Source organism: Ictidomys tridecemlineatus, chromosome 8, assembly GCF_052094955.1.
Source record: "Ictidomys tridecemlineatus isolate mIctTri1 chromosome 8, mIctTri1.hap1, whole genome shotgun sequence".
Taxonomy (NCBI): domain Eukaryota; kingdom Metazoa; phylum Chordata; class Mammalia; order Rodentia; family Sciuridae; genus Ictidomys; species Ictidomys tridecemlineatus.
Window position 1 is genome coordinate 29,849,453 of NC_135484.1, and position 20,699 is coordinate 29,870,151.

Genomic DNA, 20,699 nt, shown 5'->3' on the forward strand with positions numbered 1-20,699 from the left:
CTTCAATTCATGAGCAAGAATAGTCATTTTTAGCTCCCAAATAATTCTTATATCTGTCCCCTTGTCTCCAGTTCCACTCCGAACACCCAGGTCTAAGTGTTCCTCTTTTGAAAACCAAGGCAACATACTTCTCTCTGCCCCCAGTCTTGCTCCTTGAAGAGCTAGTCTCCAAGCAGCAGCACATAGGAAAACAAGAAATCCATAGTGTGAAATATTTTGAAACCATTCAGTGGGTGTTGAGCCTATTATACTTGGAATACAATACAATGAAAGGGTGTCACTGTGACCTTCAAGGTCTACATGAAGTGTCCCCTCCCTACCTATACAAGTTCACTCTCCATATCACAGCTACCTCTCCAGCCCCACCTTGAGCCCCACACACGATGTGCAGGCCATTGACAGTTACTAAGGCATGGCCAGAGCTTTCTTGTCCTGCACTTTGGAAACTGCCCTCTCCTGTGCTAATATGCTTTTCCCTTTGCCACTTTAAAATTTTTGGTTTCTATTTTGACATATAATAAGCACCTGTGCACCTACTAACAGAAATTAATAACTGTTTGCTGTTTGACCTTTTCCCTAGAATGTTAACATTAAAAAAGAAAGTTCTCCCTGATTCATTCCCTTTCCTTCTTACTCAAAGTGAATAGTGAATATTGCTGGTTCCCTACCCTGCACCCCTGCACCCATCCCCCCCCCATTCTTTCCTTCTAACACAACCTTGGCTTTGTGAAGGCTTTTACACACCTCCCATCCCACTTCTACTTCCTGCCCCAACATCCTCACATTCCTCAGCGAAGCCAGTTACAGCCTCATGTGGCTGGGGAGACAGGAGGGCGAGTGTTTTGGAGGCTAGTTTCATTTGGTTCCTGTGTACTGCAGGGAGCTTGTGGCCCTTCTAAAGGCTCCTACCCACCGCATCTTGCTCTCAGAAGTTTGTCTTCAGAGAACTGGAGTGGGACCAGAAGCACCAGGCTAGCTGAATTTCTAATCCAATGCCAAGGCACAAGCTAAGCAGTATCCTTGTTTGTTCAGTCTTTATCATCAGTCACCTGCTTATCTCACATGGCTGTCTGCTCTTAACTAAAAACAACATCAATATCACAGATAGAGGAAAACTGGACTTCCTGAATATCTCCATGTCTTTCCTCCTCAACAAGAAAGAAAAGAAAAATTCCTTCTATAATTAATCTTTTTTTTTTTGGGGGGGGGGTTGTGCATGATTTTCTGTAGTTGTGTTTAAACTCATTGTTTACAAGGTTAAGCCTCCATTCTAAACACACAATGTTTAAAATTACAACTTGGAACAAATGTCCGTTTTTTCCTCTCCTGTAGGTTGCAGCCTGTTCACTTTCCTGACATCGGTCACTGCGGCTCTCAGTGGCCTCCTGGTGGGTTATGAACTTGGACTCATCTCTGGGGCTCTTCTCCAGATCAAAACCCTACTAGCCCTGAGCTGCCATGAGCAGGAAATGGTTGTGAGTTCCCTCCTCATTGGGGCCTTCCTCGCCTCTCTCACAGGAGGGGTCCTGATAGACAGATATGGAAGAAGGACTGCAATCATCTTGTCGTCCTGTCTTCTTGGACTTGGAAGCTTGGTCTTGATACTCAGTTTTTCCTACACAGTTCTTATATTGGGACGCATTGCTATAGGGGTTTCCATTTCCCTGTCTTCCATTGCCACTTGTGTGTACATTGCAGAGATTGCTCCCCAACACAGAAGAGGCCTTCTTGTGTCACTGAATGAGCTGATGATTGTCACCGGCATTCTTTTTGCCTATATTTCAAATTATGCATTCGCCAGTGTTTCCCATGGATGGAAGTATATGTTTGGTCTTGTTATTCCCTTGGGAGTTTTGCAGGCAATTGCGATGTACTGTCTTCCTCCAAGCCCTCGGTTTCTGGTGATGAAAGGACAAGAAGAAGTTGCTAGCAAAGTTCTTGGAAGGTTAAGAGCCATCTCAGATACCACTGAGGAACTCACTGTGATTAAATCTTCCTTGAAAGATGAATATCAGTATACTTTTTGGGACCTGTTTCGTTCCAAGGACAACATGAGGACCCGAATCATGATAGGTCTAACACTGGTATTTTTTGTACAAGTCACTGGCCAGCCAAACATATTATTCTATGCCTCAACTGTTTTGAAGTCTGTTGGCTTTCAAAGTAATGAGGCAGCCAGCCTCGCTTCCACTGGGGTTGGGGTGGTCAAGGTCATCAGCACCATCCCCGCCACCCTTCTTGTAGATCACGTTGGCAGCAGAACCTTCCTCTGCATTGGCTCCTCTGTAATGGCAGCTTCATTGTTGACCATGGGCATTGTGAATCTTAACATTCACATGAACTTCACCAACATCTGCAGAAACCACAGTCCTATCAATCAGTCCTTGGACGAGTCTATGTATTATGGAGCAAGAAATCTGTCAGCTAGCAACAGTACTCTCAGAGATCACTTTAAAGGGGTCACTTCCCTCAGCAGGGGCTCGCTTATGCCCATGCAAAGTGACATGGATAAGAGAGGGGAGGTCACCTCCACACCCTTACCAAATGCTGGACTAAGCCAAACGGAACACCAGATAGTCACCGACGCTGCTGAGGTCCCAGCATTTTTGAAATGGCTGTCCTTAGCCAGCTTGCTTGCTTATATTGCTGCTTTTTCTATTGGTCTAGGACCAAGTAAGTATTTTATTCTTTATCCCGTTTCTCTCTTGCCTTATGAATGTCTGTGTACTGTTTTTAACTAGTCAGAACATCATACTGCTGTAATATGTTGCTACATATAAGTACTAGAAGCAAGACAAGGGTAATAATGGCCATCTGATGTTTCTGCTAATGTGGTCAGTTTGTACCTGCTTTTGAAAAGCCCAGGACTTTTGAAAAAGTATAAGTAAATATGAAAATACTTTAATACAACTGTTTGGGTATGAATCAACCTATAAAGAGATTTATTGCCCAAGGACATTGTATTGTTTTATGAAAGCAATGTTTTCTGGGATTATATTTTCCTGCATACCATTCCTAAGTTTCCTTGTGGGTGGAAGCAAAATAAATCAAGTGCTTATATTTTCTTAAAGACATGATGATAAATATATTCAGGTAATATTGAAGAAGAGAGAAATTATGAGTATAGAAGAGGATGCATTTTTTCTCTGAGTAAATTGTATTTGCTACAATAATTTTTCAGGGCACTTCACTCTTATCTATTAAATAGAATAATGGAAGTCTACTTAGGTCCATTCAACACAATATGAGCAGCCAACAGGCAATATTTTCTGTTTTTTATTTTTTAGATCCAGTCTGTTCCAATAAGAAAATCCAAACACTTCTTGAGTAAATTCTTTTAGAGATGGATCTGCTAGAATAGGTTGTTTGTTGCAGTTCTGCAGACTTTTAGCCTCAATCCAAAGATGGAACCTTCTTGTAGTGTGGTTGAGAAAGGTCTTTTTAATGCCTCATTAGGAAAAAAAAAAGTGCTAAATATTGAAGGCAGTTTTTCTATGCCACCCCTACTTTCATCTCTTCTTTCTCTCTTTCCCCCTGTCATTCCTCTCCCTCCTTTTCCCCCTTTTTCTTGGTCTCTCCCTGTTACCAAGTTAGTTTTGAAACTTATTGACAAGAACCAAGGAGGCAAACAAATTGGCTAAAATAAAAGGAAATGTTGGAAGTTTCAGACGAATAAGAAGAGATAGGGGCTGTGTTGAAGAAGGAATTTCATGGCAAATGTAGGTCTCTGGCATCAGGTGCTGGATGGGCTTTCTAGAGGAAGGACAAGTAAGGGCTTGCTCTCTCTATTCAATGCTAACTCATTAACTGCATTCCAAAGATATGTTGAGTGGCTTTTTTTTTTTTTTTTTAAGAATAAAGAACCATGCAAAATGCTAGGGAAATGGTGATGAATAAGCAAGGCCTCATTCCTGTCCTCACGGAGATTGCAGGTGCACTATATCCAGTCAGGTTTTTCCAATCAGCAACCACTGGGGTTGGCCTGCGCCATCTTTGGGCACTAAACTGCTGATATGGCCTCTCTTGCCTCAATTCTACCTCTTCATTGTTCAGCTTCTACTCCCACTTCTAAAACCTCAGCTTCTACATATTGATTTGTTCAAATTCCAAGAGGTGAGGAGTAAATCTGATAAACCCTGCTTTTTGCTATGCAAAGTCAGTGGTGTCGGTTCAAGTATAATCAACAAGGGCAAGGTTTGATTGTAGGTTTCAAAACATGGGTGACCAAAAGCTGGCCTGTCCTCTGGCTCCATATTTCCCAGAGAAGGTTGTGTGGGGCAGACAGACTAATATTAGCATGCCATTATCCTTGGATTGCTCTGATTTGTTCCTGAAACTTGGTCCTTCTTCTTAAGACTTATCAATGATAAAATATTCTTAATGAACACCTTCTAAAAATACATTTATACCATTATTAGGATTCAATATTTTGGGTATATATCTGTGTGATATTTATGTGGCTATTCTGATACTTTAAGCTAATGACATCTGATCAAGCATCTTCTTTACATTTTTATTTTAAGTGCTTCATAGTCTATCAGAGGATCAGGTCATACACAGAGGAACAACTTGATCTTATTTGTGAAAGTTTCCTATATGAGCAAGTAAGTTGGGCTTATTTGAGAAACTTCAGGTAGTAGGTTATCAATCCTATTGATTTCTTTTGTCAGAATTATTTTTTTCCATATATGTTCATTATAAAACTAAAAATATTTCCTTGTACATCAATTTTCTTGACCCAATGTTTTGAACCTTTCAGGTTGAAAGAGTTTGTGTCATGGCACATATTATATATATATAATAATATATAGCAATCTTAAATTTCCAGAATCAACTTATTCATGGTTAGAGTCCTTTCAATCTCATGCCAGTCTTCTGCCTTTGACTTCTGAAAATTTTTGGAAAATGCAGCAAATTTTGCAGTTTTTAACACATCACTTGATACCACTTTGCATTAGATCATGAATTCCCTTTTTCAGGAAACCTACTTTGGTTTTGGAAACAATTACTAGAGAATGTTTGTTATTTACCTTCTAGGATTCCTTAAACAACAATCTACTCTAATTTTTAAAAATATGATTAAAGTTTAAAGTCAACCAATATGTACTGACACCTATTATGTTTTCACATATTTTGGAGTACTTCATTTTACCTTCATCACTACCTTGTAAAGAAATAATATTCACTGAATTTTAAAAACAAAGACACCGAACCTCAAAAAAAAAAAAAAATTGAGCAACTTGTTGGATTAGATGAAAACATTTATTGTATTTTGAAATTTAACATTAATTCCCTAGTCCAAGACAAGAATAGACAGCAAATTTTAATGTGCTAGTCACCTTTCCATTGCTGTGTGGAGCAGAAAAACCAATATAAAAGGAGGAAAGATTTATATTGGCTCGTGGTTTCTGAAGTTTTAATCCATGGTTGCTTGGTTCTGTTGCCTTTGGACCTGTGGCAAGGAAGTACCTCATGGCAGAAATGTGTGGTAGAGGAAACACCCACATAGTGGTGACCAGAAAGCAAAGAGAAAGACAGCAAAGGAGTGGTGACCAGAAAGCAAAGAGAAAGACAGCAAAGGACCTGGATCCCAATATTGCCTTCAAAGACATACCCCGAATGACTTCACTCCCTTCCACTAGGCTCCACCTCCTAAAGGTTCACACCTCCCATAGCACCCAGGCTGTTGTCTAAGCCTTTAACCCAGGTGCCTAGACATTCCAGATCCAAACATTATCTGTTAATTATTTTTAGTTCAGCCCTCTCCTGGAAGAGACATTGAAAGTAAGAATGAATGAAAGTAGTTTGTCACTGTATACTCACCAGGCTGTCACATGGGCCACTCTGTACTTTTTGCAAGGTAGAGACACAACTGCTCTTTTTTTGCAGCTTTGATAGGTTGAGTATGCATTTTTTTTTTAAAGGCCAAACTATAGGAAAAAAGAGAAGTATAATGATAAGAAGAGAATTTTTGATGTGCATTTATTTGGATAACTGAACCTGATTTCAAATATGTTGAATGTAAGTATTGTTAAAAATTAGACTCAGCTGATATAAATTAAAACCAAAATAACAATGGCTTAAGCAAGTTAGAAATTTCTTTCTCTATCACTTACCAGCTGGAGCTTGGGTGCTGGTAAATGCCCCGTGTCAAGCACCTGAAGTCCTAGTTGCCCCAGACCTTATGTTAATATTTGTTCCTAGTCTATCAATGTTTATCTTAAATTATTAAGATGCATTTTGAAATGTTATTATCCTTTGGTTGTAGCTAATGTTCCCTTTAGAATAAGTACAATATGCTTGGTGAAATCAATTCAAGGGAGGTTGGGTAGGGAAATGCCTGGGTAAATGTAAGCACGTGAACAATTGCACCAGAAGAGCTACTGTGTGTAATATGGTAAGGGAATAGACATCACATAATTGTGGAAGAAATCAAGGAAGCAAGGTCTAGAACAGGACAAGCTAGAGGAAAAGCAAAAACTTAATGATCAGGGCCACAAAGGAAGGCTAGTGAAGATGTCCTTGGAAGACTATTGCCTATGCATCTGATTGCAGCCTAGAGTCTCTGCAGACAGAGGGAAAACAGGATTCAAAGCAGAGGGAAGAAAAAGCACTGAACCTGCTGCAACAAACTAGAGTCCATGAGAAGAGAATGCAGTCTGTCGTTCCCCACATCAGATCCTGGGTTTCAGGCCAGCTGCAGAAAAATGGCCGCCTTTCTCCAAGAAATCTAACAAGGTACCTCCCTGGCCTGGGACTTAGAGAAGATGTAGGAAGAGATCTAGCCACAATCCCTGCTCCCCCACATTGATGAGAGAGCCAGTGATGAGCAACGTGGTATGCAGACCGTAATCATGGCTAGAGGCAACCAAAGCAAGTCCAGGGCTGATGTGTCACTTTGGTCCTAAACTGATACAGGATTCTCATCTCAACTCTCATCCAGAACTGCGCAGGAAGGGAATTCTTGGAAATGTAGGTCCACCTTAGTTGAGGTAACACAGTATAAAACCACAGCAATCATAAACTGGGAACTCAAATAGGATAGACATGAATACGGAAAAATACATTTCAAAAGGCCAAGGGACCTGAATTCGGTCTTCAGTTTCTGTAGTAAACATTTCTAAAAAATTTAAATGTTAATTATTAAAGTGTATAATTAGCTTCCATTCAAAACACTTCTAAGAAAAAGTGAGATCATTTTATTAATCTCTTGGCTGTTGTTTGTTTAAAACTGAAAAACACTTTTTGGCTGATACATCATAAAGGTTTTCATGTTTGTTTTCTCAGGAACATTAATCATCTCCCTTGAGAGGATGGTTCTCACTTATCTCCAGTTCTGTCATCTCACATGACTTCCTGTTCCTTTTTTCCCCAATGGGTATGAGTCTTTTCCACTTTGATGCTTCACTGACAGCCGAACACAACAAGCCTGAAGTGGAATTTTTTTCTTCTTATACCAAGTCTCTTACCATTTCCCTTCCTTTTACATGGGGTAACCACTCCTCCAGCTACTTGGAAATGATGCTTTGGGGCCTTTACTCAACTTAGTCAGTAGCCAAATGTTTTTGGATTTTTCTTCACAAATAGCCCCCCCTGTTTATTGTTTCCTTTCTATTTCTAACATCCTTTTCTAGCCTTATGTTCTCATTCCTAGATTACTGGGAGGTCCTTCCAGTAGTCCTCTTCCATTCCAGAACCTTCAACGCCTACCCATCTTTCTGTATTACTTATATACATTTTCCTTATGTTGCCCATGTTCCCCAATTTTCTGTTCTTTCCTACTTTTTTTTCTTTTTTTCACCATAAGTCAGGTGCCTTTCAAGGTAAAAAGATTATAAATTATTTAGTCTGACATTTTCCTTTTATAGAAAAGAAATAAGATGGTACAGGAGATTAAGGTCACACAGATATAGGACTAGAACTTTAGGCCACTGGGGACTAATTCCATACTCTCCAGGACTCTATCAACTATCTTTGAGAGAAGATATTTTTCAAGGTCCTTCATTATCTCACCCTATCTTTCAAGGCATCTGAGCACTATTTACTTGACAGTGTATGAAACTGTGCTCCAGGGCCACCATTCTCAGAGAATTACCTCCGAAGTAGCGAATGATGCCCCAGGCACTGTGCAACCAGGCAATTCTTGGCCCACCTGGGCTTCTTCATTTCCCTCTGCTCCACCCCCAGGCCAATAAACACACAGCACTTGTAGTGGCCTCTTCCTCCCCTCTCTTCTCTATCCATATCTTTCCTCTCTTTGGATCTTAATGGAAAATCTTACCTCCTCTATGAATCTACACTTTTTCTCACAGATCTCCTTTCATATGAGCTAGTGAATTTCTAGCAGAGTCATTTGACTCAGGTTATGAACAGACCAAATTAAAATTAAAAAAAAAAAAAACCTGGATTCTAGTCTCAGCTCTTAGTGAAGTCATTCCTCTTCTCTAAGCTGTTTCCAGTCCATGAAAAGGGTCTAATAATGCCTGACCTATCTGCCAGAGCCTAGGTGAGTCAAATGAGCTAATAATGTGTATGGGAGCACTTTGATGCCATAGAGTAGAATATCAGTGTTGTAATAGAATAACTCAGCTTCGTCCTTAAGGACATCATGCATTGCTTCTATGTGTGTGTGTGTGTGTGTGTGTTGTTGTTGTTGTTGTTGAAGTTTTGGAGGGTGTATTAATTAGAATATAGAGTTACTGGATTGTTTTTTGAAGGAAGGAACCACATCTTGTGTTTTTCTTTCTGTCCTTTTAAATAACCATTAGATAAGTCTGTTTAAAAATGATGCTGGGTTACATTTAGGCTGCTGAGGGAAAGTGGAGAAAGACTTTGAAAATAACCATGCAGATGCAGAAAAGATCTCCGTGTGCTCCTTTACTTGTGTCAAGTTCTCAAGTGGGCGGATGAAGGCCCCAGTGAGCTAGAAACGCTAGACTGCCAAGAATGTCCTGTAGCTGCCAGAGACCATCACAAGGATTTTGCAGAACAATCTATCACTTGGACATGATTTTAAAAAATCTCCTTCTACTTTTGTCTGTAAGAAAAGGTACAGAGGAGATAGTAGTGCTCAGAACCAATCAATGGGAGGCAATTGGGCATTTCTTTATTAAGTTATAAATAGCTATTTGGACACAGAGTATCTGAGAGTCATCCTAGAATTTATGTGTGTGTGTCTGTGTGCCTGCACATGAGCATCTGTTTTTTTTTTTTTTTTTTTTTTTTGCCAAAAAACAGAAAGAGGCTTTTGGTCGAACATTTTGAAAATGTTATAGACCAAAAGTAATGCTAGCAAGAGGGAGACTATTGGAATCATAGGGAATCTGGATGTGAGAGAGGGAGTAAGTCTCCCATCTCCTGGTTTGTCTAACTTATAACTGTAGTACCAAGGGCTGACCTGGGTGTTCACATGTCCTGCTGCATCATGCCATCAGAGATAGACATCTGAATCACCCTCTCTAAAGGAACAATCATTTCTCACCATGACTTGAACTACAGATTTTCCTAGTGGTTTTAGGAGAATCTGAATAATTGTCCTTCAGCCCCACCCTTTGCTAAGAGTTAGTCATTTATATCTACATTCATGTTGTGGTTTTTCTTTTCTAAAGAAAATGTGCCATAGGAATTCCATTTCAATCCTTAGAATTGCATTTTAGGTTATTGGTTTAAACTAGTTGAAATTTAAACAAGGTCTTTATTAGGAGCAGAATTTTTATACCAGGTTTTGAATGCATTTTAAAGCTCATTAACCTGATGTAATTATTGCTCAGGTATTTCATTTAGAGAGTTTATTGCTTGTAATCCAAACAAATCTCTTGTATAAACAGAGGTTTAAAGGGTAAAGTATGTGCTGTTCTCACATAACAGCAAAAGGAAGATTAAACCATCCTTATTAAATCTTCTTAAATATGGGTTGGCTTAGAACAACATTCCTTCATTGTATTAGATCACAGCATGGTTTTCTTCTGCCAGGAAAGTGTTTCTATTTTGAGGATGAAGTATATGCACTACAACATTCACTTTCTGGTCTTTTGTTTCTCTAACTGTAAAACAACAAGATTGTCCTGGAATCTAGAATTCGGGAGGGAAGCATAAATATAGTATCAAGTAATTTTATTTCTTTATTTTTTACATGTAAAATATTTTAAGAAGGAGTTTATTAGCATCAGTAGTCTGCTGAAGGGGTTTATGGCCCATAAGAGGTAACAGCCCCTATCCTCTGTTTCTCTGTAATTAATATTAAAAATTTTCCATCACATAAAATCAGTATATATAATTCACTGCCATTATTAGAGGCTTTTATTAAATATTCTGTGGTCCATACTTCATTATTCATTTCAATATACATTCAATGTCTTAACTTGACTTTCTACTGTGTTTCTGGGTGGTCCTAAAGGGCATTTTAGCCCTTTTTAACAACTGGAAATTTTTTAGCATAAAATCAGTAGTTCTTGACATTGTGAAGAAATGGAGCATGTAAGGATTTCTCTTCTCCTCACACTTCAGAAGTAAGAGAAGATGAGCCAAGATTCAAAGCCTGATGAGTTCATTTAAGGTTATACTTGTGTAGAGACCCAGACTTCCTTAAAATAGCCACTGTAACTCAGAAAAATGTGTGTGACTGTTCCCCCCCCCCAATGATTATTAGGACTTTTTCAATCCAACAATCATGTATTTATAAGTTGGTTAATGAACCCCTTCTTCCATGTCATGATTGGTATTTTTCATTATGAGCAGATAGAAAAAAAAATTTGCCCAAGATCTCAAATTAAGATAGATAATGAGATTATAGCCATCATCTTTCAACTACCTTTGAATCACATATTCAAGTGGAACCTTTCACTGAAGGCTGAATGTCAGTGATACCAAATAATCCCTCCCAATCTCTTACTAACTCTGAGGACTGAAATAGGCAGCAGTCAGTATATTGGAGTGACTAAGAAAACAGCAGAGAGAGAAAGTGTGGGGATTCATTGATCAACTCTCTCATCTGGCAGGTGTGTGTCACTCAATGACATATATTGACATATATGGTGCCAGGGGCTGGAGATTCAGAAATGGATGGGAGAGATCTACACCTTGTCCTCATGGAGTTAGTGGTGGGGACAGGTGATAAGCAAAGAATGAATACATGTAGAATACTACTTCAGGAAACAGGGGTATTGAAATTTTGGTGGAAATGAGTGATAAAGAAAATTAAAGAGAAGAATATGCTTGAAGGAGGATTCGTTCAGATATAATGGACACAGAAGACATTTCTGAGGTGCTGACATTTGGGCCACAGCAAAACAAAACAAAACAAAACATGACAATCTAGGAGGATGGAGATTTAAGCAGGGATCACAATAGATCACAAATGATCTTGAGTAGGATACAAATAAGACTCTTGCTTCTCAGATTCTCTCTCAGAGCTTTAATTTCCTTTCTGAGAAGATGGGGCAATAATCCCTACCTCACCACATGATTGTGGAATTAAATGAAGCAATCTGTATACGGTACCCTGAGCTTAGTGCCTCACATATAACTTGGACTCTGTACACTCCATGACTGGTGGTATTAAACATCTGGTCATGGTCTAGACATGAGGAGAATGGTTCTGATGATGTCAGCAATGACCTCAGTGGGTATTTTGCTACCTGTGTGTCCACTCCATGCCTAATTTGATTTATAATATGTTGGTCATCTTCACCTTCCTCTATAAACTATTCCAGTTGGGTTAAGAGTACAGAAATGGATTTGTGGCTTTGAGAAGCCTGTTTTAATCCTGGATCACCTACAGTCAAGAGAACTTCCTAAGAAACCAGACAGATTTTACAGGAAATCATGAAGCTTTGGTGAAAGGCAAAAGGTGTGATTTCAAGAAACACCCAAATGCTCACTCTTCTAAATTGGTGTGACTAATTTAGACTATATGACCTGTGCTCATGTAAACTCTGCCCTGTTCACTGTGGCTTTCCAAACCTGGCCAGGATAAATACTTGTTGGATAAATTTAAAAAAAAATTTAGAACTTTTTCAATTTCTGTGAGTAGAGGAAAGCTGTCTAGTCTGGGGTTAATATATCCAGATCTCCTCTGGTATGAATCAGATCCCAGATCTAGAGAATGAGATAAATGTGAATCCCAGGCACATTTGGCCAAAAATTATATCTGAATAAAGCTATTTAATTACAGATGCAGGACCATCTCTAATATTTGATGACTAAAGAAGTTTCTTGTTTTAAATTTATTGAAATTGGGGCTGGGGATGTGGCTCAAGCGGTAGAGCATTCGCCTGACATGCATGCGGCCTGGGTTTGATCCTCAGCACCACATAGAAAAACAAAGATGTTGTGTCCGCTGAAAACTAAAAAATAAATATTAAAAAATTCTTAAAAAATAAATAAATTTACTGAAATTAAAGCCATTTAAAAAATTGATGGTGTTAGACAAAATATTCATTTCCAAGTTTTTCCATTTTGTTATCCAAGTATGAAACAGATTTCCCGGAAAAAATAAAAAATAAAAAGATTGAGGTTTTCCATAATAAGGTATCCATAAGGTAGGAATAATTATTCCTACTTTGATTTAGCAATTGAATGCATTTAAATATGACTCTTTAGAAAAAAAGATTTGAAGTAATTCCTTTATGTAAAAATCTAAGTCTGGAATTTACAAGGGAGATGTTTTTTGCTTACCTAATTAGTAGTAGATTTTATACAAATATTTCATTGGATTAGCATGGGTTTAAAAATCAGATTCAATTCCTCAGATATGAATGAGCAATCTGAAGTTAATAATAGTAATAAAACACCTTCGAAGAAAAATCATACCATAGCTGAAAAATAATCAAACTGTCAATAACTATAAAGGGCCTGAGATTTTGCCCCACTCGCAAGCTAGGAAGTTAGCTGTTTTGCTTTCATGGATGTTGATAAAAGACACAAGACTCCTGGAGCTGGGGTTGTGGCTCAGTGGTAGAGTGCTCACCTGGCATGCATGAGGCATTGGGTTTGATCCTCAGCACTACATAAAAATAAAATAAAGATATTGTGTCCATGTAAAACTAAAAAACAGATTTTTTTTTTAAAAAAGATACAAGACTCCTTAGTTAGAGTCAAAGGGCGGCTTATTATTTATAGCAATAGCATTTGGGTTGTGTAAGAGAGGAAACCCACCCTTAGAGAACACAAATCCTTTATAAGACAGTAAGCCTGCTGACTTCTTGGAGGCAGATGTTATCTTTACTTTTCTGGACAGAAAACAAAGCTATCCTTTCCTCCAGAGTGAGACACTATCAAGTAGTCTTAGAAAGAGAGTCTGGAACAAAAGTGGTCAGTGCCTTTGCTCCCAAGTCATGTGGAAATAGCAGAGACCCATTCAGCATTATCTCCCCACCAAATATCCGAAAACCCAGATGTCCTCTTTTCTGTTTTAAACAAGAGACTAGAATTTTTAGATTCGGAGATTGCCGAGTTTAGCTTCTTGTTTGTTTTATTTTATGGAGTACAACTAGTCTTTCGGAAGATGGGTATCAGTAGGAAGTATAAGAGGAGTCATCTGCATAACATTTAAATTTAGATTTTATATTTAAATAAACTCTGGCTCTTCAAAAAATTGTTCATGTGATGTTTGCACAGTTCAAAATTATGACTATTACAGGGAGGTGAAATGGCAGGTTCTAACTTGGAAGTTTACTTAACTGCTTCAATCCAAGGCAGACTGAGTTTGAGACAAAGAGGCTTACATTTCAGAAGCACATCAAGTGTTTCAAAAGAGATTTTGGTATTTTTTATATTTCCGCCTAGGCTGCAGGCCTCTAACACTCAGAATCATCACAGTCAAAGGCTTTTAATGTGCTTATCTTTCTTTTCTATCATTCTTATGGGATAATTATTTATATACCTTTAGAGAAAAAAGGCATTTTGCATAAATTGTTATTTTATTACCAAATATAGCCATTACACAATAGTATTCAGATATTAGATTTGGGTTAAGTGTTCTGACCTTTAAAAATCTTTAAAATGCTTTTTTTTTTCTTTGAGATCTTAAGTTTCAGTTATTACCAATATTCACATAATCACTGTCCTTTTTTTCCCCAACTACCTAGGTTAAAGGTCACTTTGATTGCAGTGGGGATTGTTTGGTTCTCTGGCATTTGTCATTAAACTAATGCAAAGTATGTTTAAAGAAGCATCCACATAGATCTACATTAATTTTATATCCAAGCCACAGAGGAAAAATTTAAAGAAACATATACATTTAACTAATAAAATCCTTTTTCCTGTTTGGAATTAGAGGATGCAATAGTAGTACCTCACAGAACCAAAGATTTTAACACTGCAATTTTGCAGCATGCACAGGGCTAAGCACAGAGAAATGGCACCATTGATTCTATCACCATGAGCAACAGCTCATATAAGACTTCAGTGCTTAACTTTTCTCTCTGACTTACTTCTGTTATAGTCTTATGTCCTTAAAAATTATAATTATTGGACAGTACAGATGCTTAAGACATGGACTAAGGTTTTAACAGTAACAATAAACACAAGCATTCATTTGTTACTAGTTTCATTACTTCAGTAACTCAAAGGAAGTCAATTTCCAGAGCTTCGAGTTCAAATAAATATGTTTCTTAAAAGTTCTTCATCCCCATCACCCAAGTTGTAACAATTCTTCCATTTAAAAGAAGGCTCATTTATTACCCATCAGAAATCTTATTATGACACATATCACAAGTTATAAAAACCCAAGAATACTAATCAAAGTGACATCTGGAAATATTGGTGTAGGTGTTAAGAAATGACTCAAATGACTAGATAATGGGTCTTTCATAAGCCAAGATATTTCCAATGATTTGCTTTCAACAAAAAAATAACAAAATAAAGGATGACCTAATCAAGTTACCAGCTATTATATCATCAGGAATAACTTTTGTTGTTAATTCAAAGATCTGAGTGGCATTGTTATAATAAGATCCCTTCAACTCTTCATCTACTTTATTTATTCTTGAGAATAATAAATTTCATCTATTTAAAAAGTAGAACCAAATCATCTTACTCTAGAAATAGATGACATTCACCCCCCCATACATAATAAAAAAACCCTCCCATTCATTTCATTGAGGTATTTGCAATAAATTTTCATTTTAATATTTAATAATTATTGCTAAAATTTGTAAGATAGTTCTATGATTTTGATTTGTTTTGTATTAAGTATTGTTTTAATAACTCAATTCAGAAAAAATACTTAGAATCTTTTAGAATAAATAAAACTAAACCTAAAATTTTAATTTAAGGTCTTTTTTTTTTGAGGAGAAGTATGGTAGGGTGTTAAGTGAAAGATTTTGAGGCTTAAAAATTCATTACTAGGATAAAATATTAAGTTCAAGTGAAAAAGAAACTCTGTAAAATTTAAGCTAATTCTTTGTTCCTGTATTTTTTGGATGGATGATGGTAATGGGTATCAACACTTATCATATTTAAATTCTGCCAGAAACATATAAAAAAGTGATATAACTATTTTTCTTTAAATGCTAGAATGTAAATACACAAGAATTTGCATCCTTTGTCACTATTTAAATTCATGCTAAAGAAATGTTAGATATTAGCTTATATGTGGAAAAAAACTTAGCTTCTAAATTGCTTTAAAGGCAAGACAAGCAAGAAAATTGAAAGCCCACTGACAAAGTTCTTTCCTATTCTCATCTGATACCTGATCATAAATGGGTTTCATTTTTAACATTGGCATTTTTTTATAAATTGAGGGTTACTTCACTTAGTCTAATTTTCCCTAAAGTATTATTTGAAAATCTTTTCAGTTATTTTGATTTGAAATCATTAGGGCAAAAGATTGAGGAACACTTTATCACTTTTCTTAGCTTGTGACTTAAATAATCCCAGATAATATTTTTGAATAAAGTATTTCTTTTACTAAAGTCCACAAGTGGCACAACTCAGGGAGCACAAGAATACTGTTTCTAGTTGGGCATGGTGGCACATGCCTGTAATCCCAGAGACTCAGGAGACTGAGGCAGGAGAATCTCAAGTTTAAAGCCAGCCTCAGAAAAAGCAAGGCACTAAGCAATTCAGTGAGACTTTCTCTAAATAAAATACAAAACAGGGCTGGGAATGTGGCTCAGTGAACTAGTGTCCCTGAGTTCAATCCCTGCAACACCCCCCTCCACACACACACACAAAAAAAAAAAAAAAAAAAAAAAGAAAGAAAGAAAGAATACTGAGACTATAAAAAAGAAAAAAAGGAATTTGATACATGATTGCTGATGTTGGAGTTGGTGGCCTATCATGGAGTCTATTTATAAAGACCATTTTTTTTCCACTTAGGAAACTTATGAGGCCAGAATTTAAACATCTGGTTGGAAGGGATGGCATGCTCCTACTCAAAATCACATTTTAAGTACCCTTTTTCAGAGAGAGAGCTGGGTGTGTTGCATGCTACTTGCAAATACAATAAAAACCATAGGATTTGGCTTCATTTCTACAAAGCACAGGACATAGCTTCCCTAGCAAATCAAATTGCTAAACACTCTGCAGCTTGAGTGTAGAACTGACTCCAAAGTTGCTAGGAGTTCTCTGGCAAGAGTTTCAAGACCTCGACGAGTCTTTCAAACTCTGGGTGAGCATGCCAGGTGGTTCAGGAAGAACCCCAGCCAAGTGGAAATGTGCCTGGAGAACTGCAGGGTTTAAATCTGAAAGTGCAGGGGGTTAAATGACAATGTCTATAGGAAAAATTAGGGCAGTGACCAGAAATAAGGAGATGTATGAAAATACACAGGGTAACTTACATATGGTAGGGCTGTTATCTCTATGGAGTGCCCCTGTTAACCCAAGACTGTGTCCCCAACTGAAAACAGAGAGACTTCAACATATTGTTTGTTTTGTGATCTTTTTATGACACTCTGGGTAGCCATAAATGTTCTGTTTATTTCATCTAGACTGGGAAAGTTCTTATGGGTGGTCCTCATGACTTAATATCATGTGAAATATGAGTTCCATATCTGTGAACAATTACCCCTCCCCAGTGGCCCATGCTAGTCCAAATTTTCCTCAATCACTGTAGCATACAGCAGACCTTAAGGACATGTAGACTATGACATTTATGGGGAGTGCAAATTGCTGAGGTGGCCCCAGAATGATGAGGTTGAAGGAGAAATAACAGGGGTCCAGGAGAACTGTTTATGAGCCGAAGCTGCTGAGCTCACTGCGTAGGAGTTCACTAAATCTCTGTCACTGTCACAAGTACTCTGCAGATCCCCCTCCGAGCCAATAGGACAATGCATCCTCTGTTGGTTTATCATCGGTGTAAGGAATAAAGAGGATGCTCAGGGAAGCCACATCTCCTCCCTGTGGCAATGAAAAGGAGCCCCACCCTTTTAGTAATAATTGGATTTTACTTGGGGAGAAACTGGGTCACCTTCTTGGGAAAAGAAAATATAGTGACTTTTAAAAAGCTTCCACTCATTATTATAAAAATCGCCATATTAAATCCCAATGTGGTGGTTTATACCTCTATGTTCTTTACTTATGAAAAGAAGCAGAGTTTCTTCATTTCTTCAGTTTGGCCATTCACAACATCTTTTTGGAGAACCATGAAGACTATAATATTCTCGCACTGTCTTGCTCCCAAGACTGAAATGGAAAGACTTTCTTATCACAAATGCCACTTTCAGGTTTTTATTTCACTCTTCCATATCTGAAAACTTGGAATTTTATAGCTCTGAAATCATTATTAAAACAATATTCTCCATTTGGGGATGGCTGAAGCATTCCCTTGTCAATTGTTGCAACCTCCAGTTTGTGGATCGTAATCAACCAAGGCATCCATTGTTGAATTCTTCCCATTCCATGGAAAAAGGAAGCTGAAGATTTTAGCAATGATACATTTATTTTGGGAAATGTCAGGTGCAGGGTTTGTCAGACAAGTTCCCACTAGACTGAAGGAAGTCTATTTTTCAACCTTTGATTCATTATTCAGACTTTTATATTGCCCAAGGACTTGGCTTAGCTGCTGAATTGAAGGTATGCCTAGGACAGACTTCCAGTATGATATCAAGTTTTTCAACGCACGGAGACCCTGGCAATTCAGACTGAGAACATACAAATTGTGCTCTGCACAAGCACCTGTCTTCATGTTGGTGGAATCCATCACTTTCTATAACAGCAAGATCAGTTCATTTTCATCTGAGGCCAATGTGGTTTTGATGAGCTCAGCAATTTATCTACCGAATGCCACCAGATAATTCAAAAGTCCATAGTGATGAAAGGTGAAGTCAGAAAGAAGTAGGTTAGACAGGTGTTCAGGGAGAGCTAGAATTTGGATCAAGAAAATCTGAGCTAACTCCTTTAGTAGAAGAAAAGGAAAGGTTTCCCCCCTCTTCTCCCTCCTTACAGCATAAGGTCTTAAGGGACCCTCATCTCCAAATAATCTGTGTCAAATGTCCATGTCAGAAAGGGACATGGGTAGGGTATATGTCTGTGGCATAGATTATTTGCTTTATTTGCCCAAGGCTAGGTCCCCTTTGGAAAGCTTGCTTTGAATTACACAATCTACCCAGAGTTAGAGCTTCAATTTTGCAAAGCTCCAGATAGGATTACCTAGGCACTAAGCTCACTAAGAGAAAAGAGATTCTACCAAAGATACAAATTAGTAAAGGTCTTTGGGGGATGGGGCTGGGGATGTGGCTCAAGCGGTAGCGCGCTCGCCTGGCATGCGTGCGGCCCCGGGTTCGATCCTCAACACCACATACCAACAAAGATGTTGTGTCCGCCGAGAACTAAAAAATAAATATTAAAAAATTCTCTCTCTCTCTCTCTCTCTCTCTCTCTCCTCTCTCACTCTCTCTTTAAAAAAAAAAAAGGTCTTTGGGGGTGAAAAGGAGTGGGGGGTGGGAAAGGTGAGGTAAAAGGGTGGGAGATAAGGATTTTTTAAAAAACTTCCCATCAATTAAAACAATAACTATGTTGTTTTTGTTATAGTCACCTTCCATCTTCAAGGTGACCCTATATAGATTCACTTGGAGAAGATAATCAAGAAAAAAGAAATTTTTGATTCAGTTTATTTTTTCTTACAGCACATTTATGACGAGGAGAATGTGATCTTGATGTGAGCAGCTAATTGTTCAGTGAGACACACAGCTGACTGCTCGGTTCTGGTGCTGGAAGTGCTAGAGGTGCTGGTCAATGGGACCCCTCCCTGGCTTCTAGCTTCTTCTTCTGGGCTGGCATTATGCAGCTGGTCCTTGAACAAACACTGGCTTTCTGACACATGGCGCCTTAGCCAGCAGGGGGCCAAGGGTGGGCAGCTCCAAAGTCCTTCTTCCACAGAATCAAATGTGCTTGCATTCACAGTTATTTATTAATAAACAAATATTTACTGTGCCACTATGAAGACAGCACAGTGATTAAAACACATGAGTTCCAGAGACTGACTGTCAGGGTTCAATGCTACCTCTGTCACGTAGGAGCTCCGTGATCTTGGCAAGTCATTAACCCCTCAAAGCCTCAGTTTCTTCTTCTATGAAAGAGGAATAATAAATACTTACTAATTATTCAGGGTTAGTGAGGATCAAATGGCAATGTTATTGGATGTTTGTAAAGTCAGCTCCCCGTAAGAACTTGCTCAGACTTTACTAGGCACACCCAGTGGCTGGGATACGAGAGGAAGATGAGTTAATTTTCTCTCTTCTGTTCTTTCTAATCCCATTAAGCGGATCCCATAATGCTCTCTGTCACTCACAGAAAATTAAAAAAAAAAAAAGTGCTCTGATCATTTTGGTGCCAAGAAGAGTCTTTTTCTTCCAGAAATTCAAATGTCTAGTCTGGTATAATTAACAAATCTGGAAGTTCTATTGAATTTAGGGCTTCCCTCCACCCAGCTCACCCAGGGCCAGGAGGTTCAAGTGGAAGAAGTCAGAGTGGCAGGTATCCCTTGCCCTTCTAGCTCCATTTCCTACCCACTCCTTAGCTATGACTCTAGACTTCTCCCAGGTCCAGGGGAAAGGAGGGCATAGGAAAGGACACCATACAGTAGCAATTGCAGCTGGTATCTAGCCTTGAGGCTCTTGAGCTGGGTGGCTGTTCAGTCAGCCCTTGGTTGCCCCAGGCACTGCCCCTTCCTTTGTGTTTTGAAAGCCTCTGTCCTAGACCAGTATTTCATGTTCCGGAGGCCCATTGTCTGCTGTCTCCCTTGACTGAAGGTGAAGAGAAGGCATGTCCCTTTTCTGGGCTGTCCTGTCCTGCTGTCACAGGTATTGGCCCTGGCACAGAGAGATCAATGAGCCAGCCCTCCATCACGATGGGTTTTCCCTAATTCTGCTGTCCCGTCACTTTTTCTTTCTCCAGTGCCCTGGCTGGTGCTCAGCGAGATCTTCCCTGGTGGGATCAGAGGACGAGCCATGGCTTTAACCTCTAGCATGAACTGGGGCATCAATCTCCTCATCTCTCTGACGTTTTTGACTGTAACTGGTAAGAACTCTTTGTTTTCCTCTGATGATTTGTATTCTCTTAAGACAAACATTAGGGATGACATCCTTGTAAAAAAAAATTATTGTGGAAAATTTCAAACACACTCAGAGGTAAAGAATGACAATGAACCTTTTGTACCTATTACCTATCTTAAAGCTGTTCTCAGTCTTCATTCATTTATGACCCCGCCTGATCTTCCTCCTACCAAATTTAGTTGTATCTCACACATAATGTCATTT

At 38.5% G+C, this 20,699-nt stretch overlaps 1 protein-coding gene across 2 annotated transcripts in view; it reads left to right on the forward strand.

The window, feature by feature from the left end:
- Slc2a12 (solute carrier family 2 member 12) overlaps positions 1-20,699 on the forward strand; it is a 52,511-nt gene that overhangs the window by 15,752 nt on the left and 16,060 nt on the right. For both annotated transcript variants that reach the window (XM_040283354.2, XM_005329777.4), the window contains exons 2-3: positions 1,333-2,673; positions 20,338-20,460. In XM_040283354.2, the coding sequence (XP_040139288.1) occupies positions 1,333-2,673; positions 20,338-20,460 (1,464 nt within the window). The remainder of the gene's footprint in view (positions 1-1,332; positions 2,674-20,337; positions 20,461-20,699) is intronic.